This window comes from Littorina saxatilis, linkage group LG5 (genome assembly GCF_037325665.1).
Source record: "Littorina saxatilis isolate snail1 linkage group LG5, US_GU_Lsax_2.0, whole genome shotgun sequence".
In the NCBI taxonomy this organism is placed as follows: Eukaryota; Metazoa; Mollusca; class Gastropoda; order Littorinimorpha; family Littorinidae; genus Littorina; species Littorina saxatilis.
This window is the reverse complement of record NC_090249.1, coordinates 36,813,652-36,839,275: the sequence shown is the minus strand read 5'-3', so window position 1 is coordinate 36,839,275 and position 25,624 is coordinate 36,813,652. Positions and strand designations below refer to the sequence as shown.

Genomic DNA, 25,624 nt, shown 5'->3' with positions numbered 1-25,624 from the left:
GAGAGAGAGAGAGAGAGAGAGAGAGAGAGAGAGAGAGAGAGAGAGAGAAAAGCATACTGATATTTTGTGGTATGCTCTCTGCAGCGGCTGTGGAGTTCAATATTGCTGAATCCAGAGGGATAGAAGTTTCCCTCGTCAGATGGAATGCAAGACTTATCATTGTCTTTCACAACACACATGCGAACACATTGACACCCCCTCCACACAAACACACGCACGCACGCACACGCACCCCCCCCCCCCCCCACACACACACACACACAAACACACACACACACACAAACACACACACACACCATAATTAAAAGTATTTTCTTTCTAAGACAACACAAACACTTATTAGAAAATGGCTTCGCTGGTTTGAGAATCAAAACGACAAACAAAAGACATTACAGCACATACCCAATGGAAAGTTTTGTCCTCCTGACGTCACAGTCGTTGATTCGGAGGTAATTAAATCCCGGTTGCTTGGAAACTCCCTGGAGGAAACAGAGCGAGAGACTTTTGTGATAAAACATGTACTAAAAATGCATGCAACATACGTACGTAGTGCTTGACGACTGACAGAGAGGAACGGAAAATATTCATCTAAGAAAAGGGACATAAGCGCTCTATTAAATCAGATCATGTCTTTTGAAACAGCCACAGGAGGCAAATAGACAAGAAACTAGTGACACAAAGTAACATTATTGCAAGCTATTTTGCGAAAAGTACGTATTAATTTTTAGCTTCCGGAACACAATTACTGAGGAAAGGGCAGTTTTTTTCGTTCTCTTTCTGATCTGGTCCAGACCTTAAATTGTAGAGGAAAAAATATTTGATTCACGGAGTCCTTATTAGCCGTTGTTGTTTCGGATTATCAGAAATGACCCTTGAGGCACATTACACTTTTACTGCCATGAACAAAACAGAACAAATCACTTAACACTGAACCAAGAAAAACAATTCATGTCACAGACTTACGAAACATTGCTGAGAGGGACGGACGAGAACACTCTGATGAGAAAAGATTTCTCTTGTTCAGCGTCTTTCGTCGATGGAAGAGTCAGATATGTTCCAGCGCTCAGCGTGTAACGGAATGAAGTCTGGTCTCCGTTGATGTAGCTGTTTGTATTCTCTCCAAGAATTTGCACTGTGGCGTTTTGATCTGTTTGGTCCAGAACCTTAATTGTACAGTACAGAAAAAAAATTAATTCACGTAGTCCTTATTTGTCGTTGTTGTTTTGGACCATCCGAAATTACCCTTCTGAATCCCAGCTTGATGGACATCAGAATTTACCCTTGTCATTGCCAGCCGGAGACATAAGAAACTACCCTTAAAATCACAACTTGAGATCATTGAACGTCAAATTGCCCTTGTCAATATCAGCTGAGGCACATCAAAATTACCCTTACAATCAAAACTTCAGACCATTGAACGTCAAATTACCCTTACAATCAAAGCTTGAGACCATTGAAAGTCTATTGCCCTTAAAATCAAAGCTTGAGACCATTGAAAGTCTATTGCCCTTAAAATCAAAGCTTGAGACCATTGAAAGTCAAATTGCCCTTAAAATCAAAGCTTGAGACCATTGAACAAAGCTTGAGACCATTGAACGTCTATTGCCCTTAAAATCAAAGCTTGAGACCATTGAAAGTCTATTGTCCTTAAAATCAAAGCTTGAGACCATTGAACGTCAAATTGCCCTTAAAATCAAAGCTTGAGATCATTCAAAGCCTATTGCCCTTAAAATCAAAGCTTGAGACCATAGAAAGTCACATTGCCCTTATTAATAAATCAAACCATGAGACCATTGAAAGTCAAATTACCCTTAAAATCAAAGCTTGAGACCATTGAACGTCAAATTGCCCTTGTCAATACCAGTTTGAGGCACACCAGAAACTACCCCTAAACATCATAGCTTGAGACCATTGAACGTTTGACTGCTTAACGGACATCGAAGATTTCCCTTTTCAATCACATCTTCACTATTTTATCTTTGTCAGCCGCAGCTTGAAGACGTCAACAACTGACCCTTTTTGTTGGTGACTTTAATGCAAGCAACACACAAACAACAAAAGTGATTTTGATGAGAGAATGATACCAACTGTTCCTCTTCAGTGAGAGGCAGGCTGACCCCAAACAACTGGACATCGACATTTTTCTTTTTTTTTATAATTGAATGTCAAAACCCATGAAACTTCCGATTTCGTGAATGAGGCTTCTTCTTTACCATCGGATCTTTTCGTGCAGAGAAACATAGCATGACAATGCTTCCTTATTACCACGTTATGAAGAAGTCTTGATAAACCACAAAAATCATCTAACTAAGCCCCCTTACACAAACACCCCCATCCCCCCCCCCCCCCCCCATACAAAAAATGTGTCGAATCTAGGTAACCCAACCGACCCCATTTTTTTGCCGACCCTAAAGTATTTTTCACCACTCTAAAAAAGATTTTCACAGACAATAGAACATAGAACATAAATATATAATACTGACCCATATCGTTTGGGAGGGGTGGGGGGGATTTTACCCGAATCCTACATTTTTTGTGTGTTTCCAAGCTACCAACCTTGAAGACATCACATCTGATGAACAAGTTGGTTGCTGTGCGGCTTTCTCTTCTCTGGATCAGTTGCACCACCACTGGTACCTCCGCAGACCCTGTCACATACATATAAATAATACAATTTCAAAGAGTCCCATCTAATCCAGTAAATGGCTTCTCCTGTCCTTCTGTTGTCAGGGAAAGACGGAGTAATGCGACTGGTAAATTCACGGTGATGTCATATAGTCCAACAGTTTTGGCCAGCCCATGACTTATTAAATTACTAATTCGTATTACTTATTACTTCCCTTTGTTAATAAGAACTCGGGTATTTTTGACAAAGTGTGCATAGTTTAATCTTTTAGGTCGGCAGATTGACTAAATGTTTTGATATCGCTTTACGCACCTTGTTGATTACTGTAGAAAGAGGGTTTCAAGACTAGAGAGCAAACCGATTGCCCCATTTCACCCAAAAAATTATATGTGAGCGTTGTTACCTGACTGTGGCACAGTGAACTTGAAGCGAGGATTCTTCAGTTTGTTCTGAAACCCTGCAGCGGTCTCTCCTCTCCACTCTCCGTAAACGTTGGTCACAAAATCTGGTAAAACACAATTTTCACAGGTTCGTTTCAAATTAACACTGAGAGTGGACGAGAGAGAGAGAGAGAAAGAGAGAGATAGTATTCGTGTGCGTGCATTCGTGCGTGTATGTGTGTGTGTGTGTGTGTAATTCTGTGCGTGTGTGTGTGTGTGTATGTGTGTGTGTGCGTGCGTGCGTGCGTGCGTGCGTGCGTGCGTGTGTGTGTGTGTATGTATGTACTGATGTGTGTGTATGTGTGTGTATGTATGTACTGATGTGTGTGTATGTGTGTGTATGTATGTACTGATGTGTGTGTATGTGTGTCTATGTGTGTGTATGTGTGTGTATGTATGTACTCATGTGTGTTTATGTGTGTGTATGTATGTACTGATGTGTGTGTATGTGTGTCTATGTGTGTGTATGTATGTACTGATGTGTGTGTATGTGTGTGTGTGTATGTGTGTGTATGTATGTGTGTGTATGTGTGTGTATGTATGTACTGATGTGTGTGTATGTGTGTGTATGTATGTACTGATGTGTGTGTATGTGTGTGTATGTATGTACGGATGTGTGTGCGTGCTCGTGCGCATGTGTCTGTGGCTGTTGGACTGACTATACTATATATATAATATATTTATCCGTTTGCGTGTAGTGTAGTGCAGTGCAATGTGCGAAATGACTCTCTGTCTGTGTGTCTGTCTGTCTGTCTGTCTGTCTGTCTGTCCATGTTCATGGCTGTACTTGTGTATCTGTCAATGCAGCAGCGCGGATATAATTGTGTCTGGGTGAGTGAGTTGTTGCACGTGAAATCGTAAACGACCAATAGAAGATTACTCAGGGAATCCGACACGCCGTCTTGGTCAAAGTCAGGGGTGAGAGAGCAGACGGTGGGTTCATTGAAGTAGATCATGAAGTCATCCAAGCAGATCCAGAACTCCCCTTCATCCTTCACTGCACGTGGCACCTCACTGGTGGACACGCCCTCCCACTCCCCGCTTCTGTGATCACAAAAAAGTTTCTGTACAGTGAAACCCCCCTTTTAAGACCTCCAAAAATCTGAGAAAATCAGGTCGGAGGGAGTCTTAACACAGGGGTAATTTTACAGAGGTTATGAACAGAAAGTCTGAGAAAACAAGGTCTTAAAAGGGAGGTAGTCTTTAATTGGGGGGGGGGGTGGGGGTGTTCCACTGTATTGAAGAGACAGATACCCGATTTCAGCTGCGAACCTTACAACGCTCTCTCCGTCGCTCTCTTCCCTTCTCTTCTTCTTCTTTTCTTCTTTTGTATTTAAATCCAACAACATAGTGTTTGCCTGAAGACTATGGTGACATTGTGACTTGAGAGAATGTACTTTCTGCAGAAACGCTTGGCTGTAATGTAAATAGTTGTTGATTTCAATCTTAATATTTTTTTCCACATCAAAGTCTGTTGAGGGCGATTAGTACTGCCTTTGGTTTAAGGATTCGTATACTTTTTTTAATTTGTTTTGGCAAATCAAATATCATATAGTCCTCAATAAGAAGAGTCTGTGTAGGGCGATTAGTACCGTCTTGCCTTTGGATTTAAGGATTCCTGTGAGTAAAAATCATACCCGTCACTCCATGCGCCTTTCCACTCCATATTTCCCCAGGGGTTGCGAATCCGTATCAGAGACACGCCTTTGACCTGAGGAACACAAACACCGCAATAATAACTCAGTGGCAATGGACGATTTTGTGGAAATAACTCCGTCGGGTTTGTATATGGGTTGTGAAAGAGTGAATACCCTTGCTTTTCCTCTGACAATTAACTTCACAGTTCTACTGTCCTCGTTTTTCCCGACACACCCCTCGCCAGTCATTGACCCCTCCCAATATTTTTCCGAGTAAAACGCAAGGACATTCACTCTTTTACAACCCAAACAAACCCGACAGAGTTATTTTCGGGAATTCGTCTATTACAAATGGAGACACGCCGTTGGCACAACAGTAAATACACTGTGTGGTGAAAACCGTTTTCAATGGTTTTTGAAAGAAAAAAGTCCGTCTATACAGTGTAGGCTCTATATCATCATGCCTTTTCTTTCAAAAACTTGCAGATAGGAGTTCATTATTTACTGTAGCGCCACCGGCATGTCTCCGCCGCACTGGTAATTCCAAAATACAGTGGAACCCCTCTCTCAAGACCTACAACAATCTGGGAAAATCAGGTCTTAAAAAGGAGGGAGTCTTAAAATGGGGGTATATTTACAGAGGTTATGAACAGAAATTCTGAGAAAACAGGGTCTTAAAAAGGAGGGGTCTTACATTTGGGGGTCTTAAAAGGGGGGTTACACTGTACCGGCTAAGACTGGGTACTTACAACGGCAGTCCCTGTCACTGAGTAAGCATGCGCACCGACCAGCCCCAGCACTTTGTCAAATTTCCCCTGAAAAGTTGCAACAACAAAATAAATAGGCTTAGTTTACTTCAAATGAAATATAGGTACACTGAAAGTACCAGGGAAAAACACATGACATAAAAACATTTCCAAAATTCCAAATCCGTTTGTCGTTAACCCAAGGGAAAAAACCGTAGAAATCTAAATCTTATGAGCACGCCACAATGTGTAAAAAATATCAACCGTGGCCGAAGTGCATTATTTAGAAGTAACTAACCACCATCACAAGCAATCGACGCGAGGTGACACAAACGCCCATATTGGTCTTTTCCCAAAAGCCGAATATGTTACTAACAAAATAGAATGGGTAATTCTGGGGAATCGTTCTGACTGGATATACTCGATAATTATGCATCCCTTTGATAAATTCGATGTTCAATACATCACTCAAAACCTTTGGAATAAATAAAAATAAAAAAGAATAAAATACGAGAATTACGAGACAAAAATAAAGTAAATCAAGGCATCTGAAAACTGAAACACAAACTGTTATCTCTAAGCATATATTGTTTATGGAAAACATGGCGTCGATCTATCTAGCCGCAACTCTCTCTCTCTCTCTCTCTCTCTCTCTCTCTCTCTCTCTCTCTCTCTCTCTCTCTCTCTCTCTCTCTCTCTCTCTCTCTCTCTCTCTCTCTCTCTCTCTCTCTCTCTCTCTCTCTCTATCTCACTCTCTTACTGGCACGGCAGCAGCGGCAAAGGTTCCAGAGTTCAGAGCGTTCCTTATACGATGGAAAGTTTTTTGCGCTTTGTGGGCGTCTTCTTCATAGTTTAGCATCTCAGCCACGCCCCCTGTCAAAGCGATGAAGGCGTCTCCCGCCTGACCTCCATACACGGCCTTGTAGCTCCCGTGATATCTGCAACAAACATGTGACAATCACACAGCAGGTCTGGACATAGCGTCAGAGAGTGAGGGGCTTCCAGAATGAGGCAGGGGTACATGGGCTAGCCGGCCAGGCGGTGAGGGCGGTCTGTGGGTATCTTTTAAAGACAAACAGGCACATTTGCCGGGTAAGGGAGGGGGAGGAGCTTCTTGAACCCAGGATCCCCCTCCCCCCACATAGATCTTGCCGTTGGCGGCACTCAAAACGATCTCTCCTCTTGCAAACCCCTTCTCGAAACGCGCGACCCAGAACTCGTTAGGCCGTCGGAAGCTGAATGCATTGATTAGAAGTAAATAACGACCATTACACGCAGTCGACGCGCGGTGACACAATCGGCCATTGGGTTTTTCCCAAAAGCTAATGTTACTAAGAATAGAATGGGTAATTATAGGAAATCGTTCACTGGAAGTACTCAATAATTATGCCTCACCTTGCAAACGCCTTCTCTAAAAGCGCGACCCAGAACTCGTTGGGATCGGAAGCGGAGTGGGCTCCCCACAGCTGTTTGCTGCCCTTGAGGACAGGCAGACGATCGTCCACATACACATCCTCCCACTGTCCGAAGCGCCAGAACCTTGCGTGGAACACCCCCCTGTAGGCCCGGGTCGCGATGGGGTAGGCGTCGTCTGGGACAACCTGTAGTGACACAAACAACAAGACAAAGGGAGTTAAAAAAAAATCCGGGGTTTTCCTTTGGGAGATAACATACCTCAAAAGCAGGTCTGTCTTCACAGTTTGGACAAATTGGGACAAGAAGATGAGAATCACTTGGTAATTCAATGCTGTTTTGTTCTCTGAAGTAGCATATCATACTTCTCGTAGGAGCTATGCTTGCCACTTCACCTTTGCACGCCCTTGCGTACCTCTTTCACGAGTCTGGTGTGGGGAGCTATGCTGGCCACCATGGACAGAAACCAGCAAGTCCCGGCTTCCCCCTGCCCGATGTCGAAGCGTGTGGTGCCATCCGTGAACAGCTGAGGGTGATCACTGATTTCCTGAAACAAGACAAGTATAAGACGGCTACAATACGGCACCACCCACAACTGGGTATATCATCTAAAGTCAGGGTAACACCCGGGAACATGCTCCTAATGGCTGTGCTGTGAGGGCGTACAACTTAAATTAGACATAGACATAGACATAGAACACTTTATTATTATTTCAACGAGGAGAAATTCATCTTACCACCCACCCTCACCCGTTCACTCTCATTTTTAACAGCCTTTCAGTGACCAGTTTTGAACACAGTTTCACATAGTACATAACTCTGCTAGGAAAAGGTAGAACATATTTAAATACTAGGGACTTCTGTACATTAGGGGAAGGGCCCCTAATATGGACCACTTTTTACATTTAGTCAAGTTTTGACTAAATGTTTTAACATCGAGGGGGAATCGAAACGAGGGTCGTGGTGTATGTGTGTGCGTGTGTGCGTGCGTGCGTGCGTGCGTGCGTGCGTGCGTGTAGAGCGATTCAGACCAAACTACTGGACCGATCTTTATGAAATTTGACATGAGAGTTCCTGGGTATGATATCCCCGAACGTTTTTTTTCCTTTTTTTGATAAATGTCTTTGATGACGTCATATCCGGCTTTTCGTGAAAGTTGAGGCGGCACTGTCACGCTCTCATTTTTCAACCAAATTGGTTAAAATTTTGGTCAAGTAGTCTTCGACGAAGCCCGGACTTCGGTATTGCATTTCAGCTTGGTGGCTTAAAAATTAATTAATGACTTTAGTCATTAAATATCGGAAAATTGTAAAAAAAAAAAAAATTTTCTAAAACGATCCAAATTTACGTTCATCTTATTCTCCATCATTTGCTGATTCCAAAAACATATAAATATCTTATATTCGGATTAAAAACAAGCTCTGAAAATTAAATATATAAAAATTATTATCAAAATTAAATTTTTGAAATCAATTTAAAAACACTTTCATCTTATTCCTTGTCGGTTCCTGATTCCAAAAACATATATATATGATATGTTTGGATTAAAAACACGCTCAGAAAGTTAAAACAAAGAGAGGTACAGAAAAGCGTGCTATCCTTCTCAGCGCAAGTACTACCCCGCTCTTCCTGTCAATTTCACTGCCTTTGCCGTGCGCGGTGGACTGACGATGCTACGAGTATACGGTCTTGCTGCGTTGCGTTGCGTTGAGTTTCATTCTGTGAGTTCGACAGCGACTTGACTAAATGTTGTATTTTCGCCTTACGCGACTTGTTGTTTATTGCTGATAACTAGCTTGTTTTCTTGCGAAGAAGTTTCATTTTGTGGTTGGTAGTCCTTCTCTCCATATTAAAATTCACAACAGCATATTCACATAGCAGGAAACTTTGTTGAAGTGATATCTTTGACTTAAACGTTTAGAACTCCTTTAACTCGCTTGACCTAAATGACTGTTTTGCGCCATGCTTCGGTTGTCTGAATCAACAGATCTGTTGTTGTTTGTCCAAATCAATAACTCGTCAATATGATTCCACTGAACATCGCAAAGTGCTCAATGTCGGGTAGTGATCTATCACCATCATAATGATGGTACAAACATTGGCCTAGGCGGAACATCTTTTGGTTTAAACAAGAATTTTTTCCCGAAAACATGGGGTGGCTATTACATGTATGTAGTACAACAGAAACAATTGGGACCACCCAACAAGCTAAGCTTATATTAAGTGTGGTTGGATATTTACATCTAAATAGGAATTACTTTTTCGTGTGCTGTCAGAGGTTCCCCAAAAATACTAATACCCTTTTTACAAATGTCTAAACAATTGTTTAAAGAATGTGACAAAAAAATCAGAGGAGATAAACGAGGATGGGAAGATGATTTGAAAAATCTGACCTACCCCTGGTCGTTTCCACTCCACGCGCTGGGCGATCTGAGGGTTAGGAATGGCGTCCTGCAGGTCAAAGGTTGTATCCTCCCACAGCTGACTAGGGGGTACCATGGGCATGGAACGTCCGTCATCTCGCAGCCTGAAGTCCAGGAATTGGACCATCAGCCCCGTGGTCGTACCGGCGTACTGACGCCTCGGATCTGCCATTGTTGCTTAGCTGAAATCGGTGAGGTTTTGTGTCGGAAAACGTTGTTGAATCACCCTGTTGATAGTGTGTGTGTGTGTTTTCTTTTTAATGATCGCAGTGCATGGTCATACTCAACGATGGGACAATAGAAAACTTTATTATTTATGGTTGGTCAGCCGAAGCTACGATTCATGACTTAAAATTCCATGGTAAGTTTAGAGAGAGAGAGAGAGAGAGAGAGAGAGAGAGAGAGAGAGAGAGAGAGAGAGAGAGAGAGAGAGAGAGAGAGAGAGAGAGAGAGAGAGAGTTCAATCTCTATTTTCCAGTATCTCATACTACGTATATTATATGACACAGCTGTGTCCATGCGGCTGTGAAGTTTTACCGTCAGTTAGAATCCGGCCGATTTCGTTTTTGTCGTTGCCTTCCGACAAGAAGCTAAACAAAATACTCACATGGCTCTCTATGGCAAACAATGTAGATGTCTTCTTTCGTTTCACAGTGAAATACTTTTTTGTCAGATGTGTATGGGTTTCATAAGTTACAATGTGTTCAAAGCAGCCTCCGTACTTATTGCTAATTAATTATGACATCAACGGGTCATTAGCCGTTACAGTTGGCGGCAACGAACATAGCAATGAAAATAGGCTACAAAGCAAAATCAATACCAATACACGGATCGTCTCTTGGTTGTATAATGTAGGTGGCCTACAAATGCTGTGTTGCACATTTTGATTGAAGCACAACTCAGTATGTACACGCGTTTATTGATGCAGGATGCAGAAATGGGAACATTACCTTGTGCATAGAATGTTTTTACAAAAACGAACGTTACGAAGAATGTTGTATTGAAAGTCTAAGAAAGTCAAACATACTTGCGGGATTAGTTCTGAGCATCCTATTGAATACACCCCCCCCCCCCACACACCCCCCCCCCACCCCCCCCCCGCACCCCCCCCCCCCCCCGCCATATAGAAATTTACAAAAATGTAAAAAAAAATTAAAACTTGACTTAATGTAAAAAGAGGCGGTTTTATATGAAGCTTAAATTAACGCGCGTCAATTTGTTTATGCAGTCGAAGCAAGTACAGACTAAAGGCTGTTGAATGGCCATAAACAAGATCACTTCTGTTACTTACGGTGAGGATTGAACAAAACCTTGAAGCCAGCTCCTACTAGTCTCTCAGCGGATGTGTCTCACTTCAATACATAGACGCTTTTTAACGGAAAGTGTTTATAAACTACACATAGGTGGGAGGGAGGGTATGTGTTGTGGGAAGGGGTGGGAGTTGAGTATGTGAGTACACACGCGAGGATTTCAGAAGATCTACTTAAGTCCATACAGACACAAGCAGCTTACTCATCGTTTTTGCCAATGATATTCTCCACTCATGTTCATGGCCGTGACAACAGGCGTGTGAAGTCACAAGGGCAAATATGATTAGCCTCGGTTAATTTCCCCTTCTAACCTTACCAGTCAGAAGTAAAGTGGGAAAAATTTGATAAAAGGACAACAAATGGACCAAAGTCAAGCGCTTATTATGCAGTGTAAAGTACATGGATATATGGCTTACTTGAACTCCTCAAAAGTACAGGTGGTGTGTTGATCTTTCGGTCTAATCGATACCGTTTGGCTTATTGCATACCGTTTTGCCCCTTTGTGCATATTGAATGCATGCTTTGCGAAGCGAGCCAAGCAACTCCTGGCAACTTCAAGCAAAGCACATAATAACGATATTGCGTGACACAATAGGCCGTTCAATAGGCCGTTCAATAGGCCGTTTCAAATCGTAGCACCAAGTGAAAACCTGAAGTTGACGTGAACGTGTCTTCGATCTTCAGGCTAGATTGATTTGCTTTGAGAACTCGCTGTGCGTGTGTGTGTGTGTGTGTGTGTGTGTGTGTGTGTGTGTGTGTGTGTGTGTGTGTGTGTGTGTGTGTGTGTGTGATTGTTCGTTCTGTGCGTGTGTGTATGTATAATAATAATAATGAATAATGCATAATATTCATATAGCGCATGTATCCAGGGTTTAACCCTGCTCAAAGCGCTGTACAAGCAAAATACTACGACAACATAACATCATTTTATTTAACGTGCAATCAACGTGTGTGTGTGTGTGTGTGTGTGTGTGTGTGTGTGTGTGTGTGTGTGTGTGTGTGTGTGTGTGTGTGTGTGTGCGTGCGTGTGTGTAAGTAGTGTGTGTGTGTGTGTGTGCGCGTTAGTGTGTGCGTGCGTGCGTGCGCGTTAGTGTGTGTGTGTGTGTTTGTGCGCGCGCGCGGGTGTGTGCGTGCGTGCGCGCGTTCGTTTTTTGAAAGTGTGCGTACGTGCATGCGTGCGTGCGTTCGTGCGAAGAAGTCCTATGATAAATGACTGATGTAATACGTTACTGATGAAATGAATCGATACGTTTCCATTGATTTGGTTTTTGTATGCGTGTATTAATTTGCATTTCAAACGTTGTACTTGTGGTTTGTCACCAGCGGTTCTAAGAAACAAATGTTCATCTTGCAGTACAGTTAATCCTATTTTATTGGGATACAATGCATGTATGACAAACAGTGGTCAAGTTTTAAAAGTGCATGATGTCATTGACCGATATTGTACGTTCTTGAAAAATATTGTCCAACCAGATAATTATAATGTTATTTTTATTTGCAAATTCTCTTAACCAAATTTTGGAATACAATGTATATAGTGCGAGCGGAAAGAATGTTTACGTGAAGAATTTGTTTAAACTTACATTAATACTGGCTGAGTCATCAAAGTCGTTAAAGCCCGTTTGGTTTTATTTCATTTGAAAAAAAAGACACACATTCTAATACGAACATCTCAAACAGGCAAGGCACAAAAGAAACTAAATAACACAACACCAATGCAAAATAAAAACACACTCCGAATAAATTATTTAATGATGTATTTGAAGAGATTCGTGTCTATCTATATAGACACAGACAGACAACAGGTTCTGTAAACTAGCATTTCTTAATAATGAATTAAATGTGTTATGACAACAAAACTTAACAATCAACAACAAAAATAAAGATACACAAAATGTACAGACTGTTACAAATCCTCTTCGCTAATCTTCCACATTCAACTGCTTCCGATTCTAATCGTCTCTACAATCTACAGAATATACAATTACGGGCTATATAAATAAAATAAATTTCGAAAAAAGAGGGAAGGAGAGAATGCTTTTGCATGTAAACGAATATAAAACGTGCGTGCGTGCGCGTGTGTGTGTATGTGTGTGTGTGTGTGTGGGGGGGGGGGTGCGTTCGTTCGTGGGTGCTTGTATGTGTGTTCGTTTGATTGCGTGCGTGCGTGCGTGCGTGCGTGCGTGCGTGCGTGCATGCATGTGTGCGTGTGTGTGTGTGTCTTGAAAAAGAGATAGAAGAAGAAGAGAAACAAGAAAAAGAATTAGAAAAAAAACAACATTATATTGTACTGTCGAAAAAGGTCATTCCCAAATAACAAAAGGCACCAGGTTAAAAAAACAAAGTTATACAACCTCAAAGTCACTACATAAAACGAACAGTGACCAATCTCAAACCAAAGTATACGTAATCTTGGTGAGACGGGATGGGTACACAAATTGACTTCAATGGCGGCTTGTATTTTACAAGAACATTTCAATTTTCCGACTTTTGACGGATTGCCCGAGCAAACTGATTATTAAACATTATCATGGGAAGAAACTGATGCTTTTCAGTGAATTTACAATTTCTCATGAACATTTTAGTTTTTATCTCAAAATCTGATGTTGAATATATTGTATATATCTGGTTTTGGCTCTGGTAAGCCGTCATGTAAAGCCGGAACTATTAACCCTGCAAATTTCAGCCTCATTTGGAGGTGAACCCCAACAAAATATGCACAGAATAAGATGTGTCTAATTACTGAGAACAATCATTTTTAAAGTAGAAAATGTCCAAATAACCTCGATTCTAACGTGGCGATTTTAAAACAGGTTGAAATTCAGTCTGTGCCTACTTGTATTATTTCATTAATAAAACAAAAAATCCGAGAGCATGCTAGCAACTAGAGAGCCAGAATTGAAGATCACAGTATTACCTTAGGTTTTAACAATTAATTTGTTTAGTGATAGTGTTCTTTCTGAAATTGGATTACATTTTTCCTAGTTTACGTCTAATTTTCTTTTATTATTCCTAGCGTCTACTTGTCTGAGGCCGAAATCAACCGTTGAAAGTGCCCAAAGATTGTACTTACATTTGGAGAAATAACCTGGCTTTTACTGACATGTCCTGGTTTGTACACTGAAGGCGTCTTTTTTTGACGTTACCTTTATACGTCACCCTACCCCCAAAAAACAAGTGACGTGTAAAACACAAGTTCCCTCAAAAAAGCCTTGGGATTGAGCATTTTGTAAGCTTTAACTGATGACAAAAGATATTATGTTAGATTGGTCAGACTTTCAACAGCCAGAACGCACAGGTTGTCATGAGTATATGCACACATTAAGCCCTCGTTGAGCACTCGCGCATGCTAACAATCAAACACAAACCCGGTAAGAGCTGTTTCAAAGCAAATAGACATGGGAATAAGTATGTCTGTGTTATAGGAGAGGTTGAGGCTTAATTTCAGCCAGGAAACTGAGAACGGTGAATGTAATTCACACGAATTGAAGATGAAGTCATAGAACAGCAGGTGCTTCTCAATGAATCAGAATTCCAATTCTCTTTGTATTCAGTGCTAGATTTTCTCGTAACGGGTAAGCTGTATTTTCTCAACGAACGTACACAAAAACTAAAAAGTCATTAACATAAAATGCTTCCTTTTATCCTATGTCGTCCACGTGACAACACGTTAACTTGGTGTCATGTCCCGTGTCGGGAAGACCTCCGATGTCTTAGCTATGTACTTGCCAACGATTGGATCGATGAAGCTGACGTATTCCAAAAAGTGTGTGTGTGTGTGGGGGGGTATGTGTGTGCTCGTGCGTGCGTGTACATGCGTGCGTGTACATGCGTGCGTGTGTGTGTGTGTGTGTGTGTGTGTGTGTGTGTGTGTGTGTGTGTGTGTGTGTGTGTAACCACAGGCGCAGAAAACAGCATGTGTGAGTGAAACTGAACAAGGCAATGTGCACGAAAACTGTCCTCCGTCGATTGATGCAGAAGCAAACGACTTGGGTCTCCCCGGCATCTTTGAGAGCCCCACCCTCTTACCACACTCAACCCAGTCGACCCCACCACCATCCTAGGACTCATTTGACACGGAATAAAGGGAGGGGGAGAGTGATGGGCTAAGTGACACTGACAATCATATTGAACGGGTTGAATGCGAGGAAATCACAGGCCAAGCAGAGACGGATATTGTTGTAGGTTACGAATTTAGCGGTGATACTAATGCAGACTACAACGACAGTGTGTAACAATTTTGAGATGACCAAATTGAGGGCATCGAATACTACTTGTCAACAGTGAGAGCAGTAGTGAGAGACGCTGTTACGTCCTCTGACACCGTCCGGGTAGTGAAAAAGACTGTCGTTGACCAGAGGTACGGTAAAAATGCCTTGTTTGCTGTGACCGACGGCGCGGTGTTTGAGTACGATCTAAACGAGGGTTCGCGAGGGACTGGTGCCCTTTTGGGTGTATTGGAATTGGACCGTCAAAAATTTACAACAATATGGAAAGGTGGCCAGAAGCTGATCCTTTGAGATTTGCCCAGAATAGTGAAAGAATGAAGGAACACATCCAGGTGTGCTGTCGTCTAATCAAGCAAATAGGTCAAAGTAACACCCTTGACGTCGACGCCCCTGCAGCCGTGACCCGTGACGAGGAATGCTGAGACAAACCCACCCCACTGCGCCACGAAGCGGACCGCACGTGCCAGATAAACTTTGTTGTGTGACTTGGTGACATACTGACCAACTCGCGATCGATTCATCTTGTGAAAACACGAACTGAACAAAGACATACATCGCTGTGCCAGCGAACAATATGCACTCTTTGTACATATATTTTATCGCGTCTCGCTCTCCCCTCCCCCCAATCCCAACCTGTGTATGGCTCAGTGCCAGCTTCACAGTAAACTATGTGTCAGTGTCTGTCTGTCAGTGTCTGTCATTTCTTCTGATATTTAAAAAACCCACTCTTGAATCAAAAGTTTTGAAGTCTTTATAGGTCTGATGTCTCTGCTCTACCAGATACTAATGATGCAATAAAAACAAAAAGGCACATGATATTGATAGCAAAGACAAACTATAATATAATGACACATTTAACAACACACTAATGCACGGTAACCTAATGCACATGGATTATTTGGATTATTAAAATGAAAGGCAGGGGGTACTGCATAACATGTATTTACATAAATGTGAATCATTGTTGTCCCTGCAGGGTGTATCAGGTGAAAATAGCATTTATGTCTCAATCAAGGTACAAGTGTTTTCAACAAAGAATACACAACATCATTTTCTAAAGCTGAAAGGCATATATTCCTTACTGTGTAAAAAGATCTGGAGTGGTATACAGGGAACATTTTTAGCGGCACTTGACCGCATGCTGGCGCTGTTTGTCTGATGCAATCGGTCGCCTGGCTGACCGTGCTTAGGCCCCCCCCCCCCCCCAAAAAAAAAAAAAAACAGTCTGTTTACGGTAACCCGACCGACCCTATTTTTTTCGCGCGACCCTAGACTTTTTTTTTGGCATTTGGGGGGGGGGGGGGGGGAATAAAAAATAACGTAAAAAATATAGTTTTTTTGGAAAAAAAAGAAAAAAAAAACCCGACCTACCGACCCTATTTTTTTGGCCTATGTTACCGTAAACAGACCTTTTTTTTTGGCCTTATCTCGTCTAGTAGGAAGCGTCGAGTGGCGGTGATTTCCTTTGATAAGGGTGTTTGTGCGCATGCGAACAGAGCAAGAAGCGAGTTGACAACCTCATTATGTAACGGCGCTCAATGATTGTCTCCTGTATATCAGATAAAATCGGAAATTACAACGCAGTAGCTAAAACGGTTCCAGCATCTGAAACCACCTCCCATTTTTAATGTTCCTGTATACCCCTCCATAGTCTCACATCTGGTCAAGCTTTTACATGGGACAAGACCATCCCCCCACTCGGGCACATACCAACATTGAACAGCTTGGGTGCTCTGTGGAAATTTGTTGATGAATGACTTTTTAAAAAGCCACTAGAAAAGCATATCATCACAGCAAGCAGTCAGAGTGTTGATTTTATATATGTGTAAACTGTAGAGAGGGTCTTATCCTGTGTAAAAGCCTCTGCCTGGCTAGATCCGAGATTGTGAGCCGAACTGTTTTCATGAGAAGGACTGTGCCTTTAAATCAGAGAAAGCAGTTACTGAAGGGACTTGCAGAAAAAGACAAATTGAACTAAGAAAAAAATGAAAGTACTGAAGAATTATAGGTCTCATCAGCCATACAAAGACTGTGAATCCAACCTTACAAACTTAAAAACAAGTCGCGTAAGGCGAAAATACAATATTTAGTCAAGTAGCTGTCGAACTCACAGAATGAAACTGAACGCAATGCCATTTTTCAGCAAGACCGTATACTCGTAGCATCGTCAGTCCACCGCTCATGGCAAGAAGAGCGGGGTAGTAGTTGCGCTAAGAAGGATAGCACGCTTTTCTGTGCCTCTCTTTGTTTTAACTTTCTGAGCGTGTTTTTAATCCAAACATATCATATCTATATGTTTTTGGAATCAGGAACCGACAAGGAATAAGATGAAAGTGTTTTTAAATTGATTTGGACTATTTAATTTTGATAATAATTTTTATATATTTAATTTTCAGAGCTTGTTTTTAATCCGAATATAACATATTTATATGTTTTTGGAATCAGCAAATGATGGAAAATAAGATAAACGTAAATTTGGATCGTTTTATAAATTTTTATTTTTTTTTTACAATTTTCAGATTTTTAATGACCAAAGTCATTAATTAATTTTTAAGCCACCAAGCTGAAATGCAATACCGAAGTCCGGGCTTCGTCGAAGATTACTTGACCAAAATTTCAACCAATTTGGTTGAAAAATGAAGGCGTGACAGTGCCGCCTCAACTTTCACGAAAAGCCGGATATGACGTCATCAAAGACATTTATCAAAAAAATGAAAAAAACGTTCGGGGATTTCATACCCAGGAACTCTCATGTCAAATTTCATAAAGATCGGTCCAGTAGTTTAGTCTGAATCGCTCTACACACACACACACACACACACACACACACACACACACGCACACACACACGCACACACGCACGCACATACACCACGACCCTCGTTTCGATTCCCCCTCGATGTTAAAATATTTAGTCAAAACTTGACTAAATATAAAAATATGCTGCATTGATCAGGCTTGAATCTTATACGGTGTTTCTTCCACAAGCCTACAACATGCATACTATTGTACACAGGAGGTGCAATCCAAGTTGCTGCGAGACTTTAGTCCCCAACACATTTTTTCTACACGCGTTGTATAATGATTTGAACAAACTCTATTGGATAATTTGGAAGGTGAAGCATAGAATTGAACCGCTGATGATAATTTGTGTCCATACTGTCAGGATTCCGGGTCAGGTCAACGCGGCTGTTGAAGAGGATTTGCCGTTTTCCACAAAATCCTCCGGAGTTATTCACCATCCGGCTACATTGGTCTTTCTGGTTATTGTCCATCATCAGAAGACGGCGTTTTGATCTCCCCTCTACAGCCCTGTCTGATAAGGCCTGCAATTCATACCCCCCACAACATGTTTTAATTCTGTCATGTTTTAGCAATCAATTAATAGGGATATAAAGAAGATAATATATTAAAGGAGAAAATTACACACAGTCAAGAATTGTTTCTTTTGCGTAAATTGATTACGCTGACTTATTTGTGCTGATATTCTTTATCTATCTATCATTCAAGTCCATCCGCCTCTCTCTCTCTCGCACGCACGCACTTACACACACACACACACACACACACACATATACACACGCATACACACATACATTCAAGTCTATCTATCATTCAAGTCCATCCAGCACGATAGTGCTTTATGCAACTTGTCTTTTGTTTGCCTTACCTCAGCTTCACAGGAGAAGACGACCTGACCACCACAGCGAACTGCTTCTCCACGTCGGGCTTGTCAGTGTGAACGAGAAGCGTGTGTTCTCCTGGTTCCAGCATGTACGTTGCGTTTATCTGTTGGGCGTCGCTTATGAAAGTGTATTCCTTTCCATCAGTATCTTTTTCCTTCTCCAAGGAGTAGATTTCGTCGATGCCCATGGGAGCGTTGCCCGTCTGTAGATGTGATGGAAAATGGTATAGACAGTGAGCGGTGAGCTTTGTTTAAGTTGAGACTTTGGGTAAAATGATGGACAATTACCATATTCTTGAATGTATGTGAAGCAAGAGCGTACTGGGTGTGTGTGTGTGTGTATGTGTGTGTGTGTGTGTGTGTGTGTGTGTGTGAGGGTGTGTGTGCGGATGTAAGTGCGTGCGTGCGTGCATGTGTGTTGTGTGTGTTTGTGGTGGGGTGGTGGTGAGAGAGATAGAGATTGTCTGTCTGTCTGTCTGTCTGTCGGTCGGTCTGTCCGTCCGTCCGTCCGTCCGTCCGTCCGTCTGTCTGTCTGTCTGTCTGTCTGTCTGTCCGTCCGTCTGTCTGTCTAAAGGTCAATCAAGTAGAGCTTCTTGCTTGCCCCTAACAGAGTAAATGTTGTTAATGATCGGGGAAGTGCTGTCCGGTTTGGAAATGCCCATATTTTAAACTTTGACAGCGTTATTGCAAATGACACTTTTGGAGAGCTAGAAAATCTAATCACTCTTTTTGAGCTGTGTTGAGGAAGATGACTTTGAGAAGGTACACGATGAACCAAATTAAACTGCAACCCACAAAAATGCTGATAACGTCTAATAATCTAAATCCCTGATTGTCCAATGTTGGTTATGGTATAATAGGTCATTCGAATAACCCCAAATGTAACAATCTGAAGGGCTTTAATGGAGTTATTTTGGCTACTGCTCTATTTCAAACCTCGTACTCTTAAAGACGATCCTCGAATTTGGAAACATTTAAGGAAATTGCACAAAAGCCAGGCCACTTGCTACTTTGTGGAAGGGTTATGCAAAAGCTGAAATTAATGTCTCCCAAATACGAAGTTATTCATCTAACAGATGTAGGCTTAGATGTTATTATCACTTTTGTGGGTTGCATTTGTTTGGGGTCACCCTGTAGTTACGCTCGCGTTTTAAGAGTAGGGATTACTTTCACAAGGTAAAAATAGGATTGAAAAGCATCAGCAAAATAAATTCATATATTTTGCTCGTATGAGATATGAGAGAGATAGACTGACAAATAAACAAGCACGCGGATTGACATTGACAGATGAATTAAAACAAAGGGTATATAACAGTCAAACAGTGTCGATAATATTATTAGCAAACGTAAGTGTGTAGTTTGTCAGAAGTTAAATGATATGACGTCAAACGCCACCTACCGGAAAAAGGCGAAGGCCAAGGTTCACGATGTCACCATCATTCTCTCGTACAAGTAAAAACTCTACAGCCGCTGCAGAAACCATAAAGATAAACATAATGTTAATATGCAGCTGCCTCTGTCTGTGTGTGTGTGTGTGTGTGTGTGTATGTGTGTGTGTCTGTGTCTGTGTGTGTGTGTGTGTGCGTGTGTGCGCGTGTGTGCGCGTGCGTGCGTGCGTGCGTGTGTGTGTGTGTGTGTGTGTGTCTCTCTCTCTCTCTCTCTCTCTCTCTCTCTCTCTCTCTCTCTCTCTCTCTCTCTCTCTCTCTCTCTCTCTCTCTTATTTATGCCAATGCTGCCCTGTTTGCTTTGAATTATGCATTTAGGTCTGTCATTAGTTGCAGAAAAAGCGGGAAAAACATCCCACCCTTCCTCCATGGTATAAAACAGACATACTTAAATGCAATATCATCACAAGATTTGTATAACAAAATAAAATGAATGTAGGGTATAAACAACAAAGAAATAAAATAAAGGATATGATCTGTGACGTTAACAATGATTATCTTAATCAACTGATTACAAAGAAGAAGGACACTAGCACTGCATCTATTTGTCGACTAGAAGCTATAAACGAAGTTGTTCATATTTATAAGGATAAGATAAGGATAAGATTTTATATAGTCCATGAGAGTAACCTCACAGAAATTCGGGCTGCTTTCTCCCTGGGGAAAGCGAGCTGCCATACAGTATACGGCGCTACCCATTTTTTTTCCCTGCATGCGTGTATTCATGTTTCCAAGCCCTGAGACTTAATGCCGTGTGAGATGGAATTTTTTTACACTTTATTCCAAGTCACACGGGTATTTGGTGGACATTTTTATCTATGCCTATACAATTTTGCCAGGAAAGACCCTTTTGTCAATCGTGGGATCTTTAACGTGCACACCCCATATGATGTAGTGTACACGAAGGGACCTCGGTTTTTCGTCTCATCCGAAAGACTAGCACTTGAACCCACCACCTAGGTTAGGAAAGGGGGGAGAAAATTGCGGCCTGACCCAGGCCTGAACACGCAACCTCTCGCTTCCGAGCGCAAGTGCGTTACCACTCGGCCACCCAGTCCATCCATAACTTTCCTTCAGGCATTTCTTTTCGATAGACAGCAAAAGCTCTAAATCTTTGTCCATTCAAATTGGCCCAAATTCCTTAATTAACACTTTTTTTTTTACTTCCTGAAAACGGCTGTTCTCAGCACAAGGTGGAGTTAAAAGTGATGAATATGAATGTTCTCCGTCATCAAAATGAGTTTGTTGTAGTAAACTTACAGATTCCAACATGTTTACAATTCCCCACATTGCAATACATGAAGTTGGAAAAATGATTTTTAATTTACAAATTAAAAAGTCAATGGATCCTGATAACATTCCAACCTCTTTAAATATCAAAATTAGCTCTACCATATATTGTTAAACTGTTGACATGTGTGTACGATGTATGCATAGATCAAAACTTATTCCTAACTTTATTTAAATATGCCAAAGTTATTCCGCTACCCAAAACGAAAGTCTTAACAGACCTATTTCACTGTTGCCTCGAAAAAACATATTGACAAACACCTACACACTTATTTATAACGTCATAATCTCTTAAATCCATTTCAGCCACGTTTTTTTAACAGTATTCTTGCCGGACTGCTCTCATGAAACTGTGTGACTCATGGCTATCGGCTTTCAATCGTTCCTAAATAGTATGTGCTGTTTTCTAGACTTTAAGAAGGCATTTGATTTAGTTAATCATTCCATCTTGTTAAAAAAAAAGTTATCACTATATTTTGAAAATTCTCCATCCATAACTTTCCTTCAGGCATTTCTTTCCGATAGACAGCAATAGGTCTTTCTAAATGGCAGACGTTTCTCAAAAGGATACTTAAGTCAGGGGTTCCTCAACAGTCAGTCCTGGGACCACTTCTCTTCTCCATTTACAATTACGACCTGTGTCACGAACTGAAAACTCTGTCTGAACAATCCTTTCTCATTGCGATCAATGCGCATGCGCTAACATGGGGAGATTAATCAGGTCGTGAACAACCTAACCCTAACCCTAACCCTTACCCTAATCCTAACCCTAATCCTAACCCTAATCCTAACCCTAATCCTAACCCGTGGTTCGTTCGGTCAAAGGGTCGCACTTTTTAAGTCCAAGATTGGCGCATGCGCATTGACCGCAATGAGAAGGATTGTTCAGCAGAGGTTTCAGTTCGTGACACCTGCCTTTGCAAATATCTGATCCCAAAGTAATAAACGACCTTTTTACCGATGACGCAGCATTGTACACACCTGCTCACACTTTTTCATCTGTTGAAACGTTGCTTCAGAAAAGCATCACTGAGGTTTTTGACTGGTGTCAGACAAACTCCATAATAATTGACACAGACAAGATCATACGTATGGTTATCACCACACGACGAAAATGTAAACTTGCACCTTTATTTCCGTCTTAATGTCACCTTAGATACCACACCGACTGAACAAGTGAAGCATAAAGTCGTCGTACTCGATTCAGAACTAAAATGGCAGTCTCACTTGAGCTGTATGTTTAAGAAGTTATCAAGGAACTTATTTTTATTGTCACAATTGGAGAGAAAAAAAGCTGACTTTTCCACACTCAAACTTTGTTATTACGCGCGCATATTGCCCCACATTAATTATTCCTCAACTTTATTGGATGGTTGGGAGGATACTTATATGAAGTAATTAAAATCGCTTCATCATCGTACCACAACACTCATTATTTTCACCAGTTTCTACAATTCCAACTGATTAAAAATGTCAGTTACTAAATACTTTACAACTTCCATTACAGTTTAAATTTGTTAAGGCAGTGTGGATGTTTAAGATCTATCACATCGAGGTGCCTCCTTATTTACAGTCTCTGACTAAAAATCAACAGATAGGTATATGGTCCCAAGAAGGTACTGCCACCATTACTACCCATTGATTTATGTAAGACTAGTTTAGCATTTTCAGCATTATTAGTCTGGAATTCACTTCCGCACACTCTTGAAATCCTTAGCACAACAGCAACATTTAAAAGACAGTTGTGCAAACATCTTATTCACACACATAGAAAGCCTAGAAATGCCCGACACTGTTTGGTCTTCCAAAGAACCACTGATATTTACGCCTAAATGCATCATAATCTTATATAATTATTAATTTATTTATCACTTTTTAGGTGGTTTGCAAATGTAACCTTCTTGCCCTTTAACATCGGGTGGTTGTTTGCAGCAGGTTATATACTTATTGCATTGCCTGTTCAATCTTCATACGCATAATGATACATTCCTACTTTGTATTATTCATGTACATGCTTTTTGTTTATTTGATGGTTAACTTGTTTGTTTGCTTGTTTATTTGTCAGTTTGTTTGTTTCTTTGTTTCATAATTTGTTTGTTCGTTTACTTGCTTGTTTGTTGTCTTGTCTGTCTGCCTGTTTGTCTATCAGTTTGGTTTGCTTATATGCTATATGTATATAACTATATCACTTGTGTATTATAATGTTTGTATTTTAGATGTATTACGGACAGATTGTGCCTAAAACCTCTATCATTTTAATTCAATCAAGTTGGCGTTTTAATGAAACAGATCCTGTGATTGGTCAGAATGCCCCAACTCATTAAAAATTACCGGTCATTAATTGTCGATAACCACTCGCTAAAAAAGCCATTAACCACCTGCTGGCGATCGAGGCGCATTGATACAACCTCAACTAGTCTCGGTTAGCTTTGAGGGTCATTTTACAAGTAGGAAATATGAAGGCCAACGAAATACCGAGACCATAAGGTATGCGAAGTGATGATGTCGAATACGTGACGTAAGTCGATGCATGAATTCTTCCGGACTACGTCAGTCAATTCCAAAGATCGCTTTTGTGATGAAAAGAATTTGTTTTAGAGTTTGCTGTCCATAAACCCGTCAAAAAAGAAGGGAAAATGTATGTGAAAGAAAACAAAACAGGAGCAGAGTGATAAGATGGGAATACAGAGACATATTTCTTGGGACTTGACCCTTGCAGGTAGGTGGACAGAAAGTAGTGTGTGAACAGAACAGAACCAATTCTGTCTGTTTACCATCGCATGAAAGCAGGAAAGAGATCGTCGTCAGATTGAATTACAATAACATTAACATGCTTCCATTTGAAACTTCTCGGTCTTCATCGTGGATTGACGCCCTCCCAAAGTCTAATTGAAGCCCTCCGTCGCTTTGCTCCGTCGGGCTTCAATTACCTTTGGTCGGGCGTCAATCCACGATGACGACCTCGAAGTTTCAAATGGAAGCGTGTTAATGTATTAAAGATAAGTCAGTCAGTCAGTCAGTCTCTGCTGTGACTTACTCCTCTGCGAGACAGAGATGACCAACTGGGGGTTGGTAGCGTGAGTGTCCCTGTATCTATTCTGTCCACCGGCGTTCACCCCTGCCTTCCACGCTCCGTTCACCGTCTCAGTAAAATCTGGTTAGAAAACAACATCACAAGAAATGAGAAATGATTCAAATTGGGGGTTAAAAAAACACAAATAATATGCTACTTCTTACTTTTCCCCAAAATAAAACAGGATGGAAGGTTTTGTCGAAAGACTGAACATGATTATATTATTACACAGCCTAAGGGCGACCAGTTCGCTCTTCGTTTGGGTCCAAACGTGTTTTTGTTTTTTTATCCGTTGTCAAGCTGGTCGGTCCGACAAAATTGAGTCCAACTGTGTCAAGTTATCAAATGTCCTTTCTTAATATGACTATTAATTGGGTTACGTCCCTTAATCGTGCATTACCAAGGCCAGTTTACAGGTCTTGATGATCAGGTTGCCATTCCTCCCCCGAACCCCCTTTTTTGTAAAGCGAATGGCCTATAATTTATGCTGGGTCACGGGGTCATTCAAGTCGTGACTAGATTCAATGGTTTGAAGGTCAGAATTACTAACAAAAAACATCCATGCAATTACCCAATGAGAAGTTCTGTACTCCTGACGTCACAGTCGTCGTTGCGGAGGTGATCAAAGCCTGGTCACTGGGAAACTCCCTGAAAAAACCCCACGGTGTAGACATTTAGTATATTTACCGGGGGTCGAGGCTCGCCGAGATGAGTCCGCACTAAAAATTAGTTATATCATTTCATTGCTCATTTTCCGGCGTCTTTTTTTTTAAATCTCTGCATACGCAACAGCCTGTGTTCACATTGCAAACAATCTAGAGGAATAGCACATCAAATAAACGCTTGATCATTTAAAACAATAATACAAGCATCATCCTCTTTATTTGACGTTATAGTCACTTTCGTTCAGATCTAGTGAACGTTTTCGGTGTTTCGCCTATTTACATTTAGCCAAGTTCTGACTCAAATGTTTTAACATAGACGTGGAATTGAGACGAGGGTGGTGGTGTATGTGTATGTGTGTGTGTGTGTGTGTGTGTGTGTGTGTGTGGAGCGATTCAGAGAAAACTACTGGACCGATCTTTATGAAATTTCACATGAGAGTTCCTGGGTATAATATCCCCAGATGTTTTTCCAATTTTTGGATAAATGTCTTTGATGACGTCATATCCGGCTTTTTTGTGAAAGTTGAGGCAGCACTGTCACGCCCTAATTTCTCAATCAAACTGATTGAAATTTTTGTCAAGCAATCTTCGACAAAGTCCGGACTATGAGATTTAATTTCAGCTCAGCAGCGTGAAAATTAG

The 25,624-nt window shown here is 41.2% G+C and overlaps 2 protein-coding genes across 8 annotated transcripts in view; both read right to left on the bottom strand.

Annotated features, from left to right (window-relative positions):
• LOC138967020 (calpain-9-like) overlaps nucleotides 1-10,699 on the bottom strand; it is a 133,927-nt gene extending 123,228 nt beyond the window's left edge. Inside the window, exons 1-12 of one of the 5 annotated variants that reach the window (XM_070339463.1) lie at nucleotides 10,577-10,699; nucleotides 9,260-9,512; nucleotides 7,278-7,409; nucleotides 6,845-7,050; nucleotides 6,210-6,387; nucleotides 5,453-5,518; nucleotides 4,704-4,777; nucleotides 3,947-4,110; nucleotides 3,030-3,131; nucleotides 2,557-2,648; nucleotides 964-1,163; nucleotides 403-479 (exon numbers count right to left, since the gene is read on the bottom strand). In XM_070339463.1, the coding sequence (XP_070195564.1) occupies nucleotides 403-479; nucleotides 964-1,163; nucleotides 2,557-2,648; nucleotides 3,030-3,131; nucleotides 3,947-4,110; nucleotides 4,704-4,777; nucleotides 5,453-5,518; nucleotides 6,210-6,387; nucleotides 6,845-7,050; nucleotides 7,278-7,409; nucleotides 9,260-9,457 (1,489 nt within the window). In that variant the 5' untranslated portion in view covers nucleotides 9,458-9,512; nucleotides 10,577-10,699. Of the gene's footprint in view, nucleotides 1-402; nucleotides 480-963; nucleotides 1,164-2,556; nucleotides 2,649-3,029; nucleotides 3,132-3,946; nucleotides 4,111-4,703; nucleotides 4,778-5,452; nucleotides 5,519-6,209; nucleotides 6,388-6,844; nucleotides 7,051-7,277; nucleotides 7,410-9,259; nucleotides 9,513-9,892; nucleotides 10,088-10,576 lie in introns of those variants that run through there. The other 4 variants (XM_070339468.1, XM_070339465.1, XM_070339466.1 and 1 more) reach the window with 4 other exon arrangements.
• Nucleotides 10,700-16,176: 5,477 nt separating this feature from the next.
• The window catches only part of LOC138967021 (calpain-5-like), a 55,732-nt gene continuing 46,284 nt past the window's right edge, over nucleotides 16,177-25,624 (bottom strand). For all 3 annotated transcript variants that reach the window (XM_070339469.1, XM_070339470.1, XM_070339471.1), the window contains 5 exons: nucleotides 24,889-24,965; nucleotides 24,282-24,398; nucleotides 19,909-19,979; nucleotides 18,495-18,712; nucleotides 16,177-18,150 (listed from right to left, as the gene is read on the bottom strand). In XM_070339469.1, coding sequence (XP_070195570.1) covers nucleotides 18,129-18,150; nucleotides 18,495-18,712; nucleotides 19,909-19,979; nucleotides 24,282-24,398; nucleotides 24,889-24,965 — 505 coding nt within the window. In that variant the 3' untranslated portion in view covers nucleotides 16,177-18,128. The remainder of the gene's footprint in view (nucleotides 18,151-18,494; nucleotides 18,713-19,908; nucleotides 19,980-24,281; nucleotides 24,399-24,888; nucleotides 24,966-25,624) is intronic.